Source organism: Girardinichthys multiradiatus, chromosome 9 (genome assembly GCF_021462225.1).
Source record: "Girardinichthys multiradiatus isolate DD_20200921_A chromosome 9, DD_fGirMul_XY1, whole genome shotgun sequence".
Taxonomy (NCBI): Eukaryota; Metazoa; Chordata; class Actinopteri; order Cyprinodontiformes; family Goodeidae; genus Girardinichthys; species Girardinichthys multiradiatus.
The window spans coordinates 46,630,841-46,651,580 of record NC_061802.1 but is presented as its reverse complement, the minus strand read 5'-3'; the positions used below and the strand labels follow the sequence as shown (position 1 = coordinate 46,651,580).

The 20,740-nt window shown below is 41.0% G+C and overlaps 1 protein-coding gene across 1 annotated transcript in view; it reads right to left on the bottom strand.

Annotated features, from left to right (window-relative positions):
• LOC124873599 (cadherin-2-like) overlaps window positions 1-20,740 on the bottom strand; it is a 185,445-nt gene that overhangs the window by 125,891 nt on the left and 38,814 nt on the right. The window contains exons 3-4 of the mRNA XM_047374346.1: window positions 7,714-7,943; window positions 1,372-1,545 (exon numbers count right to left, since the gene is read on the bottom strand). Of these exons, the coding sequence (XP_047230302.1) occupies window positions 1,372-1,545; window positions 7,714-7,943 (404 nt within the window). The remainder of the gene's footprint in view (window positions 1-1,371; window positions 1,546-7,713; window positions 7,944-20,740) is intronic.

Here is a 20,740-nt window from a genome sequence, read left to right as displayed (position 1 = left end):
ACAAATCAAAAAAGGATGTTTTAAGCACAAATGTCAGACTTCTCAAAAGTATGCACATTTCTATGCACCAAGGACTTGGTTGGGCCTCCTCTTGCATGAATAACTGCATCAGTGCACCGTGGCATAGAGGTGATCAGCCCGTGGTACGTAGGTGTATTGGAAGCCCAGATTGCTTTGATAGCTGTCTTCATGTCATGTGCCTTATTGGGTCTGCTGTCTCTCATCTTCCTCTTGACAAGAGTCCATAGATTTTCTATGGCGTTCAGGTCAGGGACGTTTGCTGGCCAATCAAGAACAGGAACACCATGGTTATTGAACCAGCTTTTGGTACTTTTGGCAGTGTGAGCCGGTGCCAAGTCCTTCATACAGCTTGTCACCAGAGGGAAGCATGAAGTGCTCTAGAATTTCCTGGTAGAAAACACAGTAGTCCAACACCAGCAGATGATATAGCACCCCAAATTATCACTGACTGTGGAAACGTCACACTGGACCTTCAAGCAACATGGATTCTCATGTGCCTCTCCACTCTTTCTCCAGACTCTGGGATCTTGATTTCCAAATGAAATGCAGAATTTACTTTCATCTGAAAACAGAACTTTGAACCATTGAGCAACAGTCCAGTTCCTTTTCTCCTTAGCCCATGTAAGATGTTTCTGATGTTATCTCTGGTTCAGGAGTGGCTTGACACAATGAATGCAACATTTGTAGCCCATGTTTAGTATTTGTCTGTGTGTGGTGGTTCTAGATGCACTGACTCCAGTCTCAGTTACCTCCTTGTGAAGCTCCCACAATTCTTAAATGGGTTTTGCTTGACAATCCCTTCAAGGCTGCGGTTCTCCCTGTTGCACCTTTTCCTGCTACACTTCTTCCTTCCACTCAATGTTCTGTTAATATGCTTGGATACAGAACTCTGTGAACAACCAGCTTTTTCAGAAATTACCTTTTGTGGCTTACCCTCCTTGTGAAGGGTGTCAATGACTGTCATCTGGACATATGTCCAGTCAGCATTCTTCCCCATGATTGTGTAACCTATGAACCAGAGTGAGAGACCGCTTAAAGGCTCAGGAAACCTTTGCAGGTGTTTTGAGTTAATTAGCCAATTAGGGTGTCACACCATGAGTGCTCAATAGTGAACTTTTTCTCAGTATTCTAATTTTCTAAGACACTGAATTTTGGGTTTTCTTTACCTGTAAGCCATAACCATCAAAATAAAAAAAAATAAAAGGCTTGAAATATCACTCTATGTGTAATGATTCTATATAATATAATTCACTTTCTGAGATGACCGACAAGAAATATTGCACTTTTACGCAATATTCAAATTTTTTGGGGATGTACCTGTATGTCATCATGTGTGGGATTGAAACTTACCGTAACTAGAACCTCTGGGAACGGCCCTCGTGAGTTCTCCGGAACATTGATAGGTGGAATGACCCAGTCCCTCTTAACCCGTCTCACAGTGCCATCACCACTGACAACTGTGTTACGCCATGGAAACAGGACTTCTGGAACTTGCTGAGTCAGTGCTGCATCACCAGGCATTACCTGCAGACAATTAACAAGCAAGTGTTAATCATGCACTTGGCATCAACACACCAAGAGCAGACTTGGAGAAACATGGTGACACTGTCCATTTTTGAGCTCATTTCCCAGGCCCGGATTACTGACCTTATTACAGTCTTAATAAATGACCAAATGATCATCTGTCATTGTGCCCATTACTAAATGGACATGAGCAGTAACACTACTGGGTAAACAGAGACTTGGTACCTTCCTCCAAACAGCCTGGGCTCATGATGATATCAGATGTTACAGTTATTCTTAGTATAAATTGATTCAGTTAAATCTAGTTTATCAACTTGATTTAATCAAAGATAGAAAGATGAATTGGGTCTATAGCTAGATTGACACAAAAAGCTAGCAAATGGCAAAAAAACAAACAATGAAACAAAGCATTTTATAATAAATCATCATTTAATTTTACAACTCACACTATTTGATCAGGCCAGGTAAACAGACTGGCTGAGACCACTACATGCAAGTACATGTTGGCACTGCTCAAACTAGATAGTGAAAATGTTTTGGCCTGCTGAGTTTGTGTTAAAAGGAGGACGACATATTCAGTGTTCACAGTGAAACGCTGAAAGCATCGGTAAGTCCTAAAACAGCGTTACCCATGTCCATTACGACTGGGTGTAACTACAGTAATAAGGTGTTATGAGTAATCCCAATACATGAACTGTGTTGCTTTAAATACCATCAATACAAACCGTTACAATTTAAATAAGCAGTGCGCAGATTAATTAGTTACATTTGTTTTTGCATTTGAGTGTACTTCCTGATAATATTTTTTCTGTTGCTTTTACTTCCAGTGTGTAAAGGTATGACATTCATCAAGGACACCTTGTGTTTAGGACAGTGACTGTGGAAAGTGTATGGCCCTCATCCACACCTAGCACTAACGTGTCTCATGTGTGATCCACCTCTTCTCCCAAGATGGAACTAGTGTTTGATCTATTCCTGTTTCTCTTAAAATCTACAATCATCTTCTTTGTTTTGTTCACATTCAAGATGATTGTTTCCACACCATGCCACAAAGCGGTCCACCACCTTCCTGTACTCAGCTCTTGTCCATCTCTGATCCACCCCACGACTGCAGAATCATCTGAGTATTTCTGCAGATGACAGGAGTCTGTCTTGTACTGGAAGTCTGAGGTGTACAGGGTGAAGAGAAATGGTGAGAGTACAGTCCCCTGTGGTGCTCCTGTGCTGATGACTACCTGGTTAGACACACAACCCTTCAGTCTCACAAACTGTGGTATGTTTGTCAGGTAGTCTTTGATCCAGGAGATTGTTAAGACCTCCACCTGAGTCTTCTGGAGTTTCTGACAAAGCAACTCAGGCTGAACTGTGTTAAATGCACTGGAGAAATGAAAGAACATGATGCTCACATACCCCTTTTCCCTCAATGTGGGTGCACGTTCTGGTTCCCGAACGTGATTTCAAATCGGTATCGACTGAAAAAAAGAGGTTCCAGAGGACAAGCTATGGTTTAACTCGGGCACTGCAGAATATTTTGTTTTCTGCGCAAACTGTGACATCACCTGTGGGCAGGTCAAAGAGGAAGATAATAGAAACAACAATTTATGGTGGCGAAGACGAAGAACTACCGTGCTACTACACTTACTTCTGCTGTTCCTGAAGCTGGTGGAAACCTGTGTCTGTTCCTAACAAAACACCCAGGTCCAAAGGCACTCAAACCAAACTGGTTCAAGAACAGGACTTTTTACAGTGAAAGAGGCTACAGTGTTGCTGGCTTTGTCCAGATGACAGTGGGTTTGTTGAAGCATGCATATGATGGCATCTGCAACTCCAACTCTATGGTGATAAGCAAACTGCAGGGGTCCTGATATGTCCTTGTGTGCTTACACAGCTGGGCCAGTGGGTGTTTTATTTGGTAGTGGAACAAGGCAGGATGTCTCAGACAACACATAAACCTTCTCCTGGCTCAGGCTAAGGTTGATGAAGTGCGGCAGAATCCCACAGAGCTGCTCTGCACAGGCCTTCAGGTCTTTGGGGCTGATACCAACCAAACTTTGGGGGGGGGGGGGATCACGCTTTCATGCTGTGTCAAATATTTACTTTAAGTTGTTTTTACATATTCCCCAATAATTCCCTGTCTCCCTCTCTGAAAGCTGCTCTTTTCTTGTTAAGCAGGTCCTTCGGGTCACTGATAATCCAGCGTTTGTTATTAGGCAAGCATCTCACTGTTCTGGTGTGAATGGTGTTATCCATATGTTTATGTATTGTGTCACAAATTCAGTGGTGGCATTGATGTCCTCTCCATGTGCTGGCACAGTGCGTGTCAGTCTGTTGCCTCAAAGCAACCCTGCAGGGCCTCATCATCATTCTGTGACCATCTTCTCACAGTTCTCTTAATTACAAGTTCCCTCTGAATGTTGTGATAAATACTAAATAGCGACGGCAACATGTTTTCCTATAAAAACCTGATATACAATGTGCCAATCTATTAAACCAGATATTAGTATAAAATACTAGATTGGAACTAAAGGTAAAAAAGTGACTTAGATGACAGATCTATTTATACATTATCTTAAGATTCTGAGCACCAGTCCATAAGCTGCACTGAGAATAAAGTAACTACAGTTAAAATATGTGTTTATCTTAGCAGTAGCTAATTTGTACCAATTAGTCAGTTACAAGAAATAACAGACAACTAATAAGTAGAGGAATTTCAAGGCACAAAGAGGAAAATGGGTGTAAATACAGACATACTTAAGACACAAGATCCTGAAAGTAGAATCTGAGTATTATATCTTACATTTGCTCTACACTGAATCTGACAAAAAAAAACTGGTGACTCAGCTGCACTCAATCTTTTTAGTTGGATTTTGGATATGATGTCTTGGTTGTATCACTGCTCAGCTTTATTTGAATTTAATCTCCTTTTCCTGTTTGAAAGCTGTAGAATTAGAGCTGACAATCCTCATTTGGCAAATGGCTGTTAATTTCCGTTGCTGCTCCGCACACCTGTGTCTGAAGGTGTCTCAAACAGTCTTCAGAGATCTGCTGAGATCTTTTTCCACTATCTTGGATTCTCACTGACTGCCACAAGCGATGAAAATGCTAATTAAAACCATATGGTAGCCAACTATTTCTGGGCTGTGTTTGGAAGAAGAGTCAATCACTGCTTTGTCTAAACACATGCAGAGGGTCTTATTTTTACTGGTGTACATGAAACAAACTAACAGATGGCAGCTTTACTCATTTTCTCTCAGCAGTTAAGACTCGGCCATCCTCAGACGCCTGCTGGGCTGGAAAAGATGTGATTTTATGTCAGTTTGTGGATGTAGACAAATGTAGATGGAAGATGTACATGTCTCACATGATGACATTCTCAGACTGTGACCCAGGTAAGCATGAACACTGACAGCTGAGGATGAAGAATATTTACTTTAAAATTGTACAAAAACCTATAAAATACAGTAAGATCTCCCTGAATGCAATGTTAAATACTTTAAGAACTTTTATTCATTACATAACTCTAGTAATCGTTCAATGATGTCAAACAAGATAGTTCAACTAACTAAAAATGAGTGAAGAATCAGAATCTGCTTTATTTACCAAATTTGTGCATACAAACAAGGAATTTGGTTTCGGTTCCACTTTACTCTCAATAAGGACTTTTTTTTTTTGTAGTTAGAAATGTAGAAATTGATGAATTACTAAAAAGGAAACACTCCTTGCAGTAACATGAGGTTAAATTGTGTTTCATTGACATGTTCATGTTTTCCTGCATTCAGTCTTAAAATATATCACTTATAATTAATTGCTTCATTAGAGTTTCTGCCAATTAAACGTGACCTGTTCTGGACATTTTGTGGCATTCCCACTGCATGGACGCAGTTGTGTCTTCCAAAGATTCAATTTGATAAGTACATACAGGAAACACTGGGCTCCAATCACATGGCTTAAGTTTGATTAAAAAGGATGAAGAGAAAGAGGCTTAACATCACTAATGAATGAAAACAGCATCCCTCTTCTGATAGTAACCAAGCTGGCTCTGCGGCTATGACTGTTGAAGGTGGCATTAAACTGAATTTCATCAGGCTACATGTAACATTGGAGGAACGAATGTCTTTCATACATCAGCAAACAAAACCACCAATAGAGTTATGTTAACACAAACCTATAAAAAACTAAAAGTAAAGAATATAAACCATAAACTTACACAAAACAAGAGAAAGGAAATATTAATCTGAATTAGTTTTTAGCAGCTTATTAAGGTTTGCAGATAATGTAGAGTTGAAAGCAAAGTTTACATACACTAAATAACAAAATACATAAAAAAGTCAACTTTATTTTTACTGTTTGATGGTAAATCAGACTAAACCTATTCTTTTAGCCAACTTATTTGTATTTCTTCAATGTCAGATTAATATGATTTAGAGATTTTTTTAAACTTCCTTTAAAGTTAGACATTTATACATCCTTTTTATTCATTTGGTAGAATTGCCTTTTAAACAGTATGAATGGGGCAGAAAATTTGTGTACCGTTCCATGGCTTACTCACAATAGTTTGCTGGGATTCTGGCCCATTCCACCTGACAGAACTGCTGGAACAGAGTCGGGCTGGTGCGCCACTCAAACACAGCTGTTCAGCTATGCCCACAAATACTCTATTGGTCTAAGTTCAAAGGTTCTAGATGGCCATTCCAATTAATTGGTTTCTAACTAATTTGATGGTATGCTTAGGGTCAATGTCCATTTAGACCTGGCTGCTTTCTTGAGATTTTACATTAATATTTTCACAAATTCCTTCCATACCTTTTGTGATTTACAAGACACCCAACTGCAGCCTTTTTGCTTTTGTTCTTGGGCTGATTCACATATTTTGCACATTCATCTCTAGGACACACAACTTGTTGCCTAACTGAATGGTATGACAGCAGAACACTATCAGGGTGTTTATACTTCTTGAATTGTGAACTCAAACTACAGAATATCAAGAATGTAATAAGAAAAAATTTGTCATTAGTTTAGCAAATAGAAATGACTTTGGTCTTTCTTACTGGACTAAAACAAATGATATGTAAACATTTGTGATTATTATTAAGTCATCATTAGTAACTAGAAACAATTCAGGTTTAGCTGTGGAAAAAGGTTACGTGTTGCAGATTGGTTATAGGCCTGAGCAGCCTGCAGCATATATCTACAATACAGAATTAGGTACACCATGTTGGTACCAGGGTGAAAACATTTTGCTTTCAGAGCTGCCTTAATTCTCTAGATTTAACAAGGTGTCTGAAGCAAATCTTGGCCAATATTGACATGAAAGCATCAGGCAGTTGTTGCTGACTTGTTAGCTACACATGATACGACTCTCCTGTTCCTCTACATCCCAAATCTTTACTAGACTGAGATCTGTTGACTCTGGACATTATTAGACTACAGTAAAAGCAGTGTAATGATCAGTCTCAACCCAGTTGGAAATGATTTGAGCTGTGTGAGACAGAGCATTATTCTGCTGGAAGTAGCCTTTCAAGACATGGTCAGCAACAATATATTCTCTGTAAAACTGGAAAGATTGTTGTGGGTAAAAACCTAGCGGTTAGCAGTTTCTGAAATACTCCGACCAGCCAGTCTGGAATCAACAACATTGTCACATACAAGGTCTCTTAAATGCCTTACTCTGATGCCCACTTAAGGCTTCAGCAAGTCGTCTTCACCATGTCTTGAAGTGTGAAGACACTGAGTTGTCCTGTGATTAACTGAGTCATTGTTTGCCTTAACAAGCATTGGAATATGTGCTAATAATAAAGTGGCTGGTGAGTGTATTTTAAGCTAATTCTTAGCCTGATGACATCTTTGGAACACAGTGCTTTGTTTGTGAAACCTGAGGTGAAACTTGTTTTGGGCTTGTAGCAGACAGTTATGAGTTTGCAAATACACAAAAGTACTATTGAATCTTTAACTCAAGTCTCAAGCAAGATGCAGTAAAAAGCATTATGAAAACAGAGTGGTGAAGAAATTATGTTTCAAGCTGTCTTCCAAATTCCAAATGTGGTGTTTCTCCTTGTTCTATTAAAAAAAGCAGTTAATTGAGGTAATACTTGGTTGTTAACAATAAATCATGTTTTGCTGAGGAAAAGCAGCATTTATTATACTTCTGGCTGTGTGTTTGCATCGTACCTGCTCTGGTGTTGTGTTGCTGCCATTTTGGTGAATCTGTAGATGGACTCTGGCCTGCCAAATTTGATTGGACTGCAGGTCTTGAGCATAGATCATCACCTGAGCCTTTTCCTTACCCACCAGGCTTAGCCGTTGTAGGGTGTAAACTACACCTTCCTGACTCACAGTGAAAGCATAGGAATCTCCAGCCTTCAGTAGAACATTTCCAACATTGCAGTTCCTGAATGTCACTGTGGAAGAAAAACAGACAGAGACACCATAAAGGGAGAAAAAACCATTAGTCAGATGAATAATGTGTTGTGCTTTTTATAGAAATATTTAGATGCTTAAATAAAAGCATCTCATGAACCAGACAACCCAATGTTTTACAGCTCTATAATGACCCCAAGAGGTAGATCAGATGCACAGCAGAAATGATGTTCACTTTGATTAAGCATACCTGATAAATTTGCCATTTGTTTCTCTAGTACCTCCTTGGTACAACTTTAAAATGCAGCATGCTAAAGCAGTAAGTTTGGAGGTAAGATTTGGTTGATATGTTTTATTTCAGAAAAAGCTCTGTTAGCGCTTCAGTTAACTAAGAATGAGATGTGCAGAGAAAGATAGAAAAAAATATGACCCTTACATAGTGGTGCTTCCTTCAGGGATCTGCTTTTGTTACATAACAGGCAAGCTGTGTATGATTTCAAGCACATCGCTTCTTTTACAGCAGTCAGTCTGCTGATTAATTTCAAAAAATGATTCTGTAGATGATCATACAAATCTATGAATACTGTTTCAAAAGAGAAAATGGAAATGTTCAAGAAAATTGCAAATAATGTACCTCTAAATGAATTACATTTAGTATTGTATTAGATCATTAGGTAGCAGCAACAATGGACTGTCTTTCTGCAGTTTGCTGTTTATTGTATGGTATCCTCATGAATAGAATAGAAATAGAACAAAATAGAATACAACAGAATACAATAGAACAGAACAGAATTAACCTTCATTGTCCCTTAGTGTGGAAATTGAGTTGTACCAGCAGTGATAGTCAAGTTGAAGCATGCAGATTCATGCAAAAGTAAAAAAGATAAAATAAATGATCCAAAATAGAATACTCAGATTAAAAGAAATGTGCAACTGAGTATGATAATAAAAAATGTACCACCTGTGCATATACCGGGGTTGGACAATGAAACTGAAACTCCTGTCATTTTATTGTGGGAGGTTTCATGGCTAAATTGGACCAGCCTGGTAGCCAGTCTTCATTGATTGCACATTGCACCAGTGAGAGCAGAGTGTGAAGGTTCAATTAGCAGTGTAAGAGCACAGTTTTGCTCAAAATATTGAAATACACACAACATTATGGGTGACATACCAGAGTTCAAAAGAGGACAAATTGTTGGTGCACGTCTTGCTGGCGCATCTGTGACCAAGACAGCAAGTCTTTGTGATGTATCAAGAGCCACGGTATCCAGGATAATGTCAGCATACCACCAAGAAGGACCAACCACATCCAACAGGATTAACTGTCTGAAAGGGATGTTCGGGTGCTAACCCGGATTGTATCCAAAAAACATAAAATCTCAGCTGCCCAAATCACGGCAGAATTAAATGTGCACCTCAACTCTCCTGTTTCCACCAGAACTGTCCGTCAGGAGCTCCACAGGGTCAATATACGCGGCCGGGCTGCTATAGCCAAACCTTTGGTCACTCATGCCAATGCCAAACGTCGGTTTCAATGGTGCAAGGAGCGCAAATATTGGGCTGTGGACAATGTGAAACATGTATTGTTCTCTGATGAGTCCACCTTTATTGTTTTCCCCACATCCAGGAGAGTTACGGTGTGCAGAAGCCCCAAAGAAGCGTACCACCCAGACTGTTGCAAGGCCAGAGTGAAGCATGGGGGTGTATCAGTGATGGTTTGGGCTGCCATATCATGGCATTCCCTTGGCCCAATACTTGTGCTAGATGGACACGTCACTGCCAAGGACTACTGAACCATTTTTGAGGACCATGTGCATCCAATGGTTCAAACATTGTATCCTGAAGGCGGTGCCGTGTATCAGGATGACAATGCACCAATACACACAGCAAGACTGGTGAAAGATTGGTTTGATGAACATGAAAGTGAAGTTGAACATCTCCCATGGCCTGCACAGTCACCAGATCTAAATATTATTGAGCCACTTTGGGGTGTTTTGGAGGAGCGAGTCAGGAAACGTTTTCCTCCACCAGTATCACGTAGTGACCTGACCACTATCCTGCAAGAAGAATGGCTTAAAATCCCTCTGACCACTGTGCAGGACTTGTATATGTCATTCCCAAGACGAATTGACGCTGTATTGGCCGCAAAAGGAGGCCCTACACCATACTAATAAATTATTGTGGTCTAAAACCAGGTGTTTCAGTTTCATTGTCCAACCCCTGTATATTTGTGCATAAAAAAAACCCACATTATTTACAAAAAAATTGTAAAACCATGCATATAACAGCAAGGATGTAAACACTTTTTTAGACTGTTGCGAGCAGTGAAATATTAAAAGTCTAACAGTGGTGGAAGGATCTGCGACAACGCTTCTTTGTGCCCCTAGGATGCAGAATGGAGCTCTCCAGTTCTGACACAGCTTCATGACATTGTCCAACATTTTTGTACAAGCTTTTTCCTTTTACAATCAGTTAGAACAAACTGATACAATTACAACAAAACACACCCATGCCGTGACTCCTTTGTTAGTCCATTATTTAAATCCATTTAAACAGCCTGTGCCAGAGGTTCTATGAAGAGAGAGAAAGAGTGGGTGACAGACAGCATCCTTGCCTTGTTGATCTCTGTTTACTCAATACATTGAGTAAACCTTTTTTCCACACCTGTGACAACTATGCAGTTGACATATTGCACGATTTACTTGAAAGCGTTGTACAGTACGAACTCAAAACCTGTCTTTCAGTATCTTGTCCGTCATAAGTATCTTTCTTTAGAATCATTGTCACAGAGGATCCAAACCTTATTTTTGGTGACATGTTGGAAAGAAATAATCTGCTCCTCCTCCTGATTCTGATTGTGAATATTGTGTTTACACCTATTGTAATTAATGGTATAACTTACTATTTGAAACACTTGATTAATGAGCACCACAAGCTATTTAGATCTTTGTTTTCACATAAAAGGTGAATCCCAAAGCATCATTTGATGATTCATTATCCACGATGTATTAGAAAAATAGGTCCAGTCCTTAATGTGTGGTGCATGAAGTTTTAGTCCAAACATAATTACTATGTATATTACTATAGAACAGAATATCAGATTTGTATGTTTGTTTGTATTAGAAATATGGAAATTCCTATTTTTAGAAAGGTCAACATCATCATTACACATGATGAACAAGGTTATTTTGACTTGCAAAGTTGACACTCTTTATTTTGATGATCATTTCAGTGCATATTGTATTTATGAGAGAGAGCAGATTTATTTTCTGTTTTTCCATTTATGGAGCAGATTTTCTACAGACCCTATGGCGAACAGTTATTTAATGAGATGTGTGAAAAAACACACATTGTGCCACATTGTCATATTGTGTGACCTGTGTTGTGCTTATTGCAAAGATAGTGCTGTTTTATGTGGTGTATTGGTTTAAATTACAGGTTGATTCAACCAGCATCCTATGTGGTGTTATTTTTAATTTCAAGTGACGTGTTGTTTTGCAGTGAAATTTTAGATTATTTGTAGTAGTATTTTTTATTTAAATCAACTGTTTATTTAAACCAACCATAAAATATTTGTATGTCATGTTTAACACTATAGTGTCAATATAATTTAAACCTTATCAAGTGTTAAAAAAACACATTGATAGTGTACTTCTTACACTACACCAGTGTTATATAAAAATAAATATATAAATTCAACACCGACTGAATTTATGGGATAAGTGAATAACAACTATTAAGAATGTTGTTCCAACTCCATCAGAGTGTTAACTGTTTAACACTTTCACTTATTTTAACTCGATTTAAAGTTGACCAATATAGACACTTTAAAAGTTTTGAATTTAACTCCCTAGGAATTGAATTAACACTTCCAAATTAGCTGTGCAGGGTTTTATTCTCTCTGGTGTGGCAGGTAACATACAGGGTGAAGGTCGGGAGAGTGGAGGACAGGGAGACATTATTAAAATCCAAAAAAGGACCTGGGGATGCTGTTATTGGACCTGTGCTAACATATATACAGGTCCTTCTCAAAATATTAGCATATTGTGATAAAGTTCATTATTTTCCATAATGTCATGATGAAAATTTAACATTCATATATTTTAGATTCATTGCACACTAACTGAAATATTTCAGGTATTTTATTGTCTTAATACAGATGATTTTGGCAAACAGCTCATAAAAACCCAAAATTCCTATCTCACAAAATTAGCATATTTCATCCGACCAATAAAAGAAAAGTGTTTTTAATACAAACAACGTCAACCTTCAAATAATCATGTACAGTTATGCACTCAATACTTGGTCGGGAATCCTTTTGCAGAAATGACTGCTTCAATGCGGCGTGGCATGGAGGCAATCAGCCTGTGGCACTGCTGAGGTCTTATGGAGGCCCAGGATGCTTCGATAGCGGCCTTTAGCTCATCCAGAGTGTTGGGTCTTGAGTCTCTCAACGTTCTCTTCACAATATCCCACAGATTCTCTATGGGGTTCAGGTCAGGAGAGTTGGCAGGCCAATTGAGCACAGTGATACCATGGTCAGTAAACCATTTACCAGTGGTTTTGGCACTGTGAGCAGGTGCCAGGTCGTGCTGAAAAATGAAATCTTCATCTCCATAAAGCTTTTCAGCAGATGGAAGCATGAAGTGCTTCAAAATCTCCTGATAGCTAGCTGCATTGACCCTGCCCTTGATAAAACACAGTGGACCAACACCAGCAGCTGACACGGCACCCCAGACCATCACTGACTGTGGGTACTTGACACTGGACATCTGGCATTTTGGCATTTCCTTCTCCCCAGTCTTCCTCCAGACTCTGGCACCTTGATTTCCAAACGACATGCAGAATTTGCTTTCACCCGAAAAAGGACTTTGGACCACAGAGCAACAGTCCAGTGCTGCTTCTCTGTAGCCCAGGTCAGGCGCTTCTGCCGCTGTTTCTGGTTCAAAAGTGGCTTGACCTGGGGAATGCTCCCCCTGTAGGAGCAAGAGGAGGTGTCTGGGAAGAGGGAAGTGTCGGCTTCTCTACTAAGTCTGCTGCCCCCGCGACCCAGTCCCGGATAAAGCAGAAGACAATGAGTACAAGTAATGTCCTCAACGCTGTAATACCTGAAAACATCCTTTGCAGCAGTGGACCATCACGTGTCAATCAGCTCGTGTTTCAAAAGCACACCAGAAAGACGTATTTTACTGGAGGAACACTTCTGTAAATAAAAGATGTCTGCAGTGGGAGACCACTCATGTGCATGCATGAGGAAAAGTGAGGTTTCAAGGGCAGTGAAAACCATCCTCAAGTCAGTACCCGCAGAACCAAGCCGCTTTGAACACCTGCCTGCCCGCTCTCCCACGTACCAGCAGAGTCTCCACGGATCCTAAAGAACCGATCACCACCTGGAGAAACGACGGAACCGTAACGCCTCCCCAGAACATTCCCACACCCTGAAGAGTAAAAGCACCATCATCTCATCACTGCACCTTTATCTAAACTCAATAAGCTTGCATCTAACTGAGTCTCTCCTCTGCAGAACGTGCCACTTCCAGCCATTAAGGCCTACGTTCCGAACCCGAGTTTTAAGGACAAATAAACCTTGTTAAAAACTGTTTTTGCCTCCCTGTCTGAGCATGTGGGTCAGGAAATTAGCTACCAATATGACACAAGGTTCTATTTTATCTGAATAACATTATCCTTTTTGATGGTAAATCTCTTTAAAAATCCAGAATGCAATATGCAAGTCAACCATTATGCACTTTTTTGTTTGTAAAAATTTTCACTACAGAAGTAGCGAGCACTGTATTGATGTTAGGGCAACCAGAACAGGCTGAACTTTTCACATGTTGATATTACAAGTTCTTTTTTAGCTGCAGATGAATCCCATTCCACAAATGTTCAAGTGGCATGCTGTATTATTGCAGTCTCAGCAATACATTTTTTTTTCTTTTTTAAAAACTGGTATTTAATTATTTTTTGCTTACATTCTCTCTTTCATATATTTCTATTACTCAAAAATAAGCATACATAGTAAAATGAAAGATCTGCAGAATCTGTATATTTTTTATCAGATTGCCTGATTAATCATCAGAATAATCAATCAAATAATTTATTTGTAAATGAATCATTAAATGCAGCGCTATGCTGGTGTTTGAAGTTTTGGGAAACTAAAGGTGGTTTACACAGAGTTGTACAGAGTTGCTGTTGTTCATTTGGTTGAAACATGCACTTTTGAAATTTTCTATTTCTTTCTGTTTTTCTGTTTTCTTACATCGGCCAAATTACCCTGTTGCACACATAAAGCAGATTAAGCACATTGTATGGCAGTAAAAGACTAAAACACATTGATCCACTAATGATTTACGTCTTTAACCATAAAAAAATTGCCCTATTTTGAATAAAACAAGAGGTCTTTCCAATTTTCATATAGATCTGTTATTTTAAAAAAAAAAAGGAAAATGAAATGTACTTTATAAACATGAATAATTGGTTGCCTAGTCATGCAATCTGTTAAATAAATTCTTCCTTTATCTCTATTGAATGGCATCTATGTGTAACACACTTTGAACAGCTGATCAAAGTGTGTTACTACAGAGTGACAGCACCCACTGGTTTAGTTTACTGTGGAGTAATTTGACAGAGCAACTAAAACAGTTCTCTACTCCAATCAAAATCCATTTTCCTAACAACAAACATACGGAAAACAAACGTGATAATTTGTTTTTGTAAAGTTTTGCTTACATAAGCCTCTAAGTTTTTGTCTTTATCAACTGCATGTGAAAAACTCCATCATTTATTGATTCAATTTTGTTTAAGGTTGTTATAATAGCCCCATTTCCGCCAAAAGCACCAGGATTAAAAGCCCCAGAATTTGTTATAACCGGGTAATAGGAATCCCAGGGAATTCTGTACTTTCTTTTCCATTTATAACTTGTACATGTCAATTAAAACAAAGAAAATAAACAAATAAAACAACACAGATAAATAGATATGATTCACTTAAATGCGACAAAAAGCACAAAAAACAAAAATGTAAGAAGACAAATATTTTTTAGGAAAACTGCATATAGAGTTGTATAAAAACACTTTCCCCATGTGGTTCAGAAATATTACAGCTAAGTCATGGATGCAGGATGTCTAGAGAGAAAGGAAACATTTTCTGCTGCGCAATTTGACACTTTTCACACTGTCAATTTTGCTTTTAGCTGTTACTACAACCACCTGAACACAGAAGAGAAGAGTCAAGAGATTTCTGTACATATTCATCACTACTTCCAGATCCCTGAATTACTGAACCGTACACAAAGACATCATTAAAACAGTCAACCTCATTTAAAAAAAATAAACACCTTCTTCCTCTTGTATGTCTGTACAATATGGTTGTCTTTGGGTATTTTAAAAGCCATTATAATGTTAAGAGCTGTAGTTATATTTTAACGACATCTTGTGCAGCGAAGATCCAACCAGACTGGAAGGTTAGAAACATCTGAGTGACAGGGCAAAGTGATTAGATCTGTAGGCCAAGAGTAGAGTCAGCCCGCTGATGTGCTCCACTACACACCTCTAGCAGAACACTTGGAACAACAGGACACAGACACGACAGACACACACAGCTAATCCATACAGGACAGCTGTCACCCTGTCCTGATTGATCCAGTAAAGACACACACACACACACACACACACACACACACACACACACACACACACACAGGCATATAAAGTAAAGAGAATAAAGCTGTGGGCTGTTTCCAGGCTAAAGTGATGGAATGAAGGCGTACTTCATCTTAAAATCAACATCCACCCACTGGGTCATGGCGCATAGTGTAGCGGTAGAGCATGCTTCCCATATATGGATGCTTCCATCCTTGACACAGCTATCCCAGGTTCAAGTCCCAGCCCCAGAGACCTGTGCTGCTGTCTTCCCCCTTGCTCCACCCTGCTTTCTGTCTGCTTGCCTTAAAAAACTAAAAACTAACAAAAATTACGGCCACTAGTGCTGTGACAAAAAATCTTAAAAAGAGAAAACATCCACCTGTTTCAGTTGTACAGATCCCATAATCCCCTCTGAACCCCAGCTCCACCCCTTAGATGGGAGCACACACTGCAGTTTGGGACACTGTGACAAAATATTTGAGATCTGGGATTTCCTGCTGCACTAAAACCTCCCCAAGCACAGCAAAACCAAGATAATGTGGTGTTTTGGCTTTTGGTGTGGATCAGATTTTTCCATTCATCACAGTAGCACACCTTCTTGGGTTGAAACTATCAGTTACAAACATCACATTTCAACAGATTTTGCAGTAATCAAAACTTCAAGATTAACCAATTTTTTATTTGACATTTTAGAATTTACAGTTCTTGTATAAGAAAAGCCAGAGCGGTGTTTGCATTCTAGGAAAAAGTCTAGTTTGTCGCCAGTGCAGGTTGGGCTCCAGGTTGGACTTCACCTTGTCATCAATCCTATCTGAGGTTAGATGGAAGGGGAGTTGAGATAGGAAGGAGAAGTGAAGCAAAACATTCCTAGATTTCATTGTCCACAAGCTATCCAGTCTATATGCCAGACTTGTCCTTGTAGAAGTTGTCCACAAGGCATTTCAAGAGTTGATTAAATCTCTGAAGTTCAGCCAGAAACAGAGAACCGGACACCTGAAAAACTTAGAGAAGAAATTAAGTAGCTGTCTGGAGAAAACAAGAAAATGTTTTTCAGTCTTGTACTGGAAGTCTGAGGTTTACAGAGTGAAAAGGAATGGTGAGATTACCTCTTCACACTCACAAACTGCAGTCTGTTTGTCAGGTAGTCACTTATCAAGGTGATCCAGGTCAACAAAGGTTTCTCCAGGACCATCAAGATATGGATGTCAAGGCAATAGGGCTATAGTTATTGAGGACTGATTGGTGAGCTTTCTTTGGTACTGGAACATGGCAGGATATCTTCCTTGACTCATTCCACAACACTAGAACTATCTCCTGCTGACACCAACTGGACCTACATACTTATTTTAGTTTAGTCTCTACTGCTGCCTCTTCACCTCGCTTCTAGAGACAGACAGGTGGGAGGGGGATGCAAAGAGAGCACTAGCATCTTCTGATTCAGTCGAAGACCCAAAGTGATAGTAGAATGGTCTGTGGCCAAGGTGGAAGATAAAACCTTACAGGTGTGACGAAGGCTGTGGGTCAAGAAAGGGTAGGGTGTCTGGCTGGTGGCAGAAGAGGAGAATGCAGAGCTTGTTCCTAAACTGAACATACTGAAGAATGTGTTCAGCTGATTGGCTCTGTGCATACTTCCATCTACCCTGCTTGAAGCCTGTAATCCTCTTCATCCCTAACCACACATCTCTTACTAGTTCTGCTGGAGCTTATTTGAGCTTTTGAGAAGTAAATTAGCTGCTCATGGTTATAAAAACACAGCTTCTTGCTATGGTTACACATCATAACAACTTTCCAAAGGTAAAGTAACTTTCCAAAGATATCTAAAAACCTTATAGTTCCTCGGCATTCATTACCAGAAATAATCGCCAAACAAAAGCCATGTTCTTTTCAAATAATAAATGAATGAATGTAACAGAGTTAAATAAAACCACTGAACTAGATCTATAATAGCAAAATTCAAGCAATTTAAGCTGTTGGGGTAGCAGCATCGTAGCCAGGTACTTAAAAAAGCTCAACAAGCTAATAAAGAAAGCTGGCTCTGTTCTGGGGACTCCTCTGGAACCTCTGGAGATCATTGTGCAAAGAAGGATTCTCATAAAACAAAGAACATTATGGAGAACCCTGAGCATCTTCTTCATTAGACTGTTGTACAACAACAGAGTGTCTTCAGTCAGAGGCTTCTTCAGATCTGCTGTAAGACAGACTGCTACAGGAGATCCTTCCTGCCCACAGCCTTCGGCATCTACAACGGCTCTTTGAAGAAACCTGTATAATATGAGCTACAACATTTAATTTCCCTTTGGGATTAATAAAGTATGTTTGAATTTCAATGAAATTAAATGACATGGACAACAGTATAAAAAAACTGTTCTCAAAGGCAATCCTGGATCGGCCCTGTTCCCAGTTAGGAGGAGATTTACTACAGAGGGAGCATGGTCAGCGGTAATGACAGAAAAACCCTATGTAAAATGGTCACCAGGTCCTCCGGGACTAAGAGATACATCTGCTGCTTTATTAAAAGCAACAGTTAGAGTTAACAGTTAAAAATACCAGATGTTTTCTATGATGCTTTCATTGTTGTATCTGGATGCTGGGGACCGTCTGCTTGGATATTCCCTTTTACCATTTTGCGGTTATTGTCACCGTCATTTCTTTGTCGTTTTCTGTCTCTCAAAAACAAATACTCTTTCCTTTGTCTCACACTCACACACAGTCACACAAACACACACACACACAAACATTTTACAAATAATTAGTTTAGACCTCATATTTTAATAGCAATATGAATTCAATCCAATTTCTTACACGGAAAGTGCACATGATTATAAATAATATTAAAAAGTATAAATTATTAGATCAACAAGAAAAACAGGCATTATCTTACTTTAGAATCCCCCATTGCCATAGATAGAAATATCAGAAATATCTTGTCCAGGAGTGACGCTGAAAAACTAGTCCATGCATTTGTTACTTCCAGGCTGGACTATTCTAATTCTTTACCATCAGGATGTCTACAAAACGCAGTTCAGCACCATTTACCTGTCTGAGTAAGCCTTCAGCACTCTTGTGTCAATAAAAACAAAAGCCTACAACAGACGTCATGTCCACCAAGACTTTAGGTTGGCTGTGACAGACACCACACCTGACATCAAAGCCGTAGCCAGAAAATGCAAGCCCAAGGTACCAAGGTATGATTAGTCAGTTTTTAAAGAAACATTTTGTTTTAATTGTCACAACAATGTTCTTGTAGTTATAATTTACACTGTACAACTACCATGTTTTCCTTTTGCAAATAAAAGCTTTTAAATACTCATACTCGTGCTCGTCGTCGTCCGCTTATCCGGGACCGGGTCGCGGGGGCAGCAGACTCAGCAGAGACGCCCAGACGTCCCTCTCCCCAGACACCTCCTCCAGCTCCTCCGTGGGGAGCCCAAGGCGTTCCCAGGCCAGCCGAGAGGCATAGTTCCTCCAGCGTGTCCTGGGCCGTCCCCTGGGCCTCCTCCCGGTGGGACGTGCCTGGAACACCTCCTGAGGAAGGCATCCAGGAGGCATCCGGTATAGCTGCCCGAGCCACCTCAACTGGCTCCTCTCGATGTGGAGGAGCAGCGGCTCTACTCCGAGCCCCTCCCGGATGGCCGAGCTCCTCACCCTATCTCTAAGGGAGTGCCCGGCCACCCTATGGAGGAAGCTCATTTCAGCCAATTGTATCAGGGATCTCGTTCTTTCGGTCATGACCCAAAGTTCATGGCCATAGGTGAGGGTAGGAACGTAGACCGACCGGTAAATTGAGAGCTTTGCTTTTCGGCTCAGCTCTCTCTTCACCACCATGGACCGGCACAGTGCCCCCATTACTGCGGCAGCCGCACCGATCTGTCTGTCAATCTCCCGCTCCATTTTTTCCCCACTCGTGAACAAAATTCCGAGACACTTAAACTCCTCCACTTGAGGCAGGAACTCCCCTCCAACCTGAAGAGGACAAGCCACCCTTTTCCGGTCGAGTACCATGGACTTGGAGGAGCTGATCTTCATCCCAGCCGCTTCACACTCGGCTGCGAACCGCCACAGCGCATGCTGTAGGTCTTGGCTAGAGGGAGCCAGCAGGACCACGTCATCTGCAAAAAGAAGAGACGAAATCCACTGGTCCCCAAACCAGACCCCCTCCGGCCCTTGGCTGCGTCTAGAAATCCTGTCCATAAAAGTTATGAACAGGACCAGTGACAAAGGGCAGCCCCTGTAGAGGGTATAGAGCTGGTCCAGTGTTCCACGGCCGGGACGAAAACCACACTGCTCCTCCTGAAGCCGAGGTTCGACTATCGGACGGACTCTCCTCTCCAATACCCTGGCGTAGGCCTTACCATGGAGGTTGAGAAGTGTGATCCCCTGTAGTTGGAAAACACCCTCTGGTCACCCTTCTTATGAAGGGGGATCACCACCCCAGTCGTCCAGTCCAGAGGCACTGTCCCCGTCCGCCACGCAATGTTGAAGAGGCGTGTCAACCATGACAGCCCAACAACATCCAGAGACTTGAGGTACTCAGGGCGGATCTCATCCACCCCCGAAGCCTTGCCACCGCGGAGCTTTTAAACCACCTCGGTGACTTCAGCCTGGGTGATGAAAGAGTCCAGCCCCGAGTCCCCAGCCTCTGTTTCCACCACAGAATGTGTGATGGCAGGATTGAGGAGATCCTCTAAGTACTCCTTCCACCGCCCGATAATGTCCTCAGTCGAGGTCAGCAGTCGTTTCCCCCATGGGCATTGAAGTCTCCCATCAGAATGATGGAGTCCCTGGGAGGGGCACTATCCAGCACCCCCGACAGGGACACCAAGAAGGCCGGGTACTCCGCACTACCGCTCGGCCCGTAGGCCGAGACGACAGTCAGAGACCTATCCCCAACCCGAAGGCGCAGGGATACGACCCTCTCATCCACTGGGGTAAACCCCAACAAGAGACGGCTGAGCTGGGGGGCAACAAGCAAACCCACACCAGCCCACCGCCTCTCCCCGTGGGCCACTCCAGAGTAGAAGAGAGTCCAACCCCTCTCAAGGAGATGGGTTCTAGAGCCCACGCTGTGCGTGGAGGCGAGCCCGACTATTTCTAGTCGATATATTTCGACCTCCCGCACAAGCTCAGGCTCCTTCCCCCCCAGCGAGGTGACATTCCACGTCCCTAGAGCCAGCCTAAGCATCTGGGGATCGGG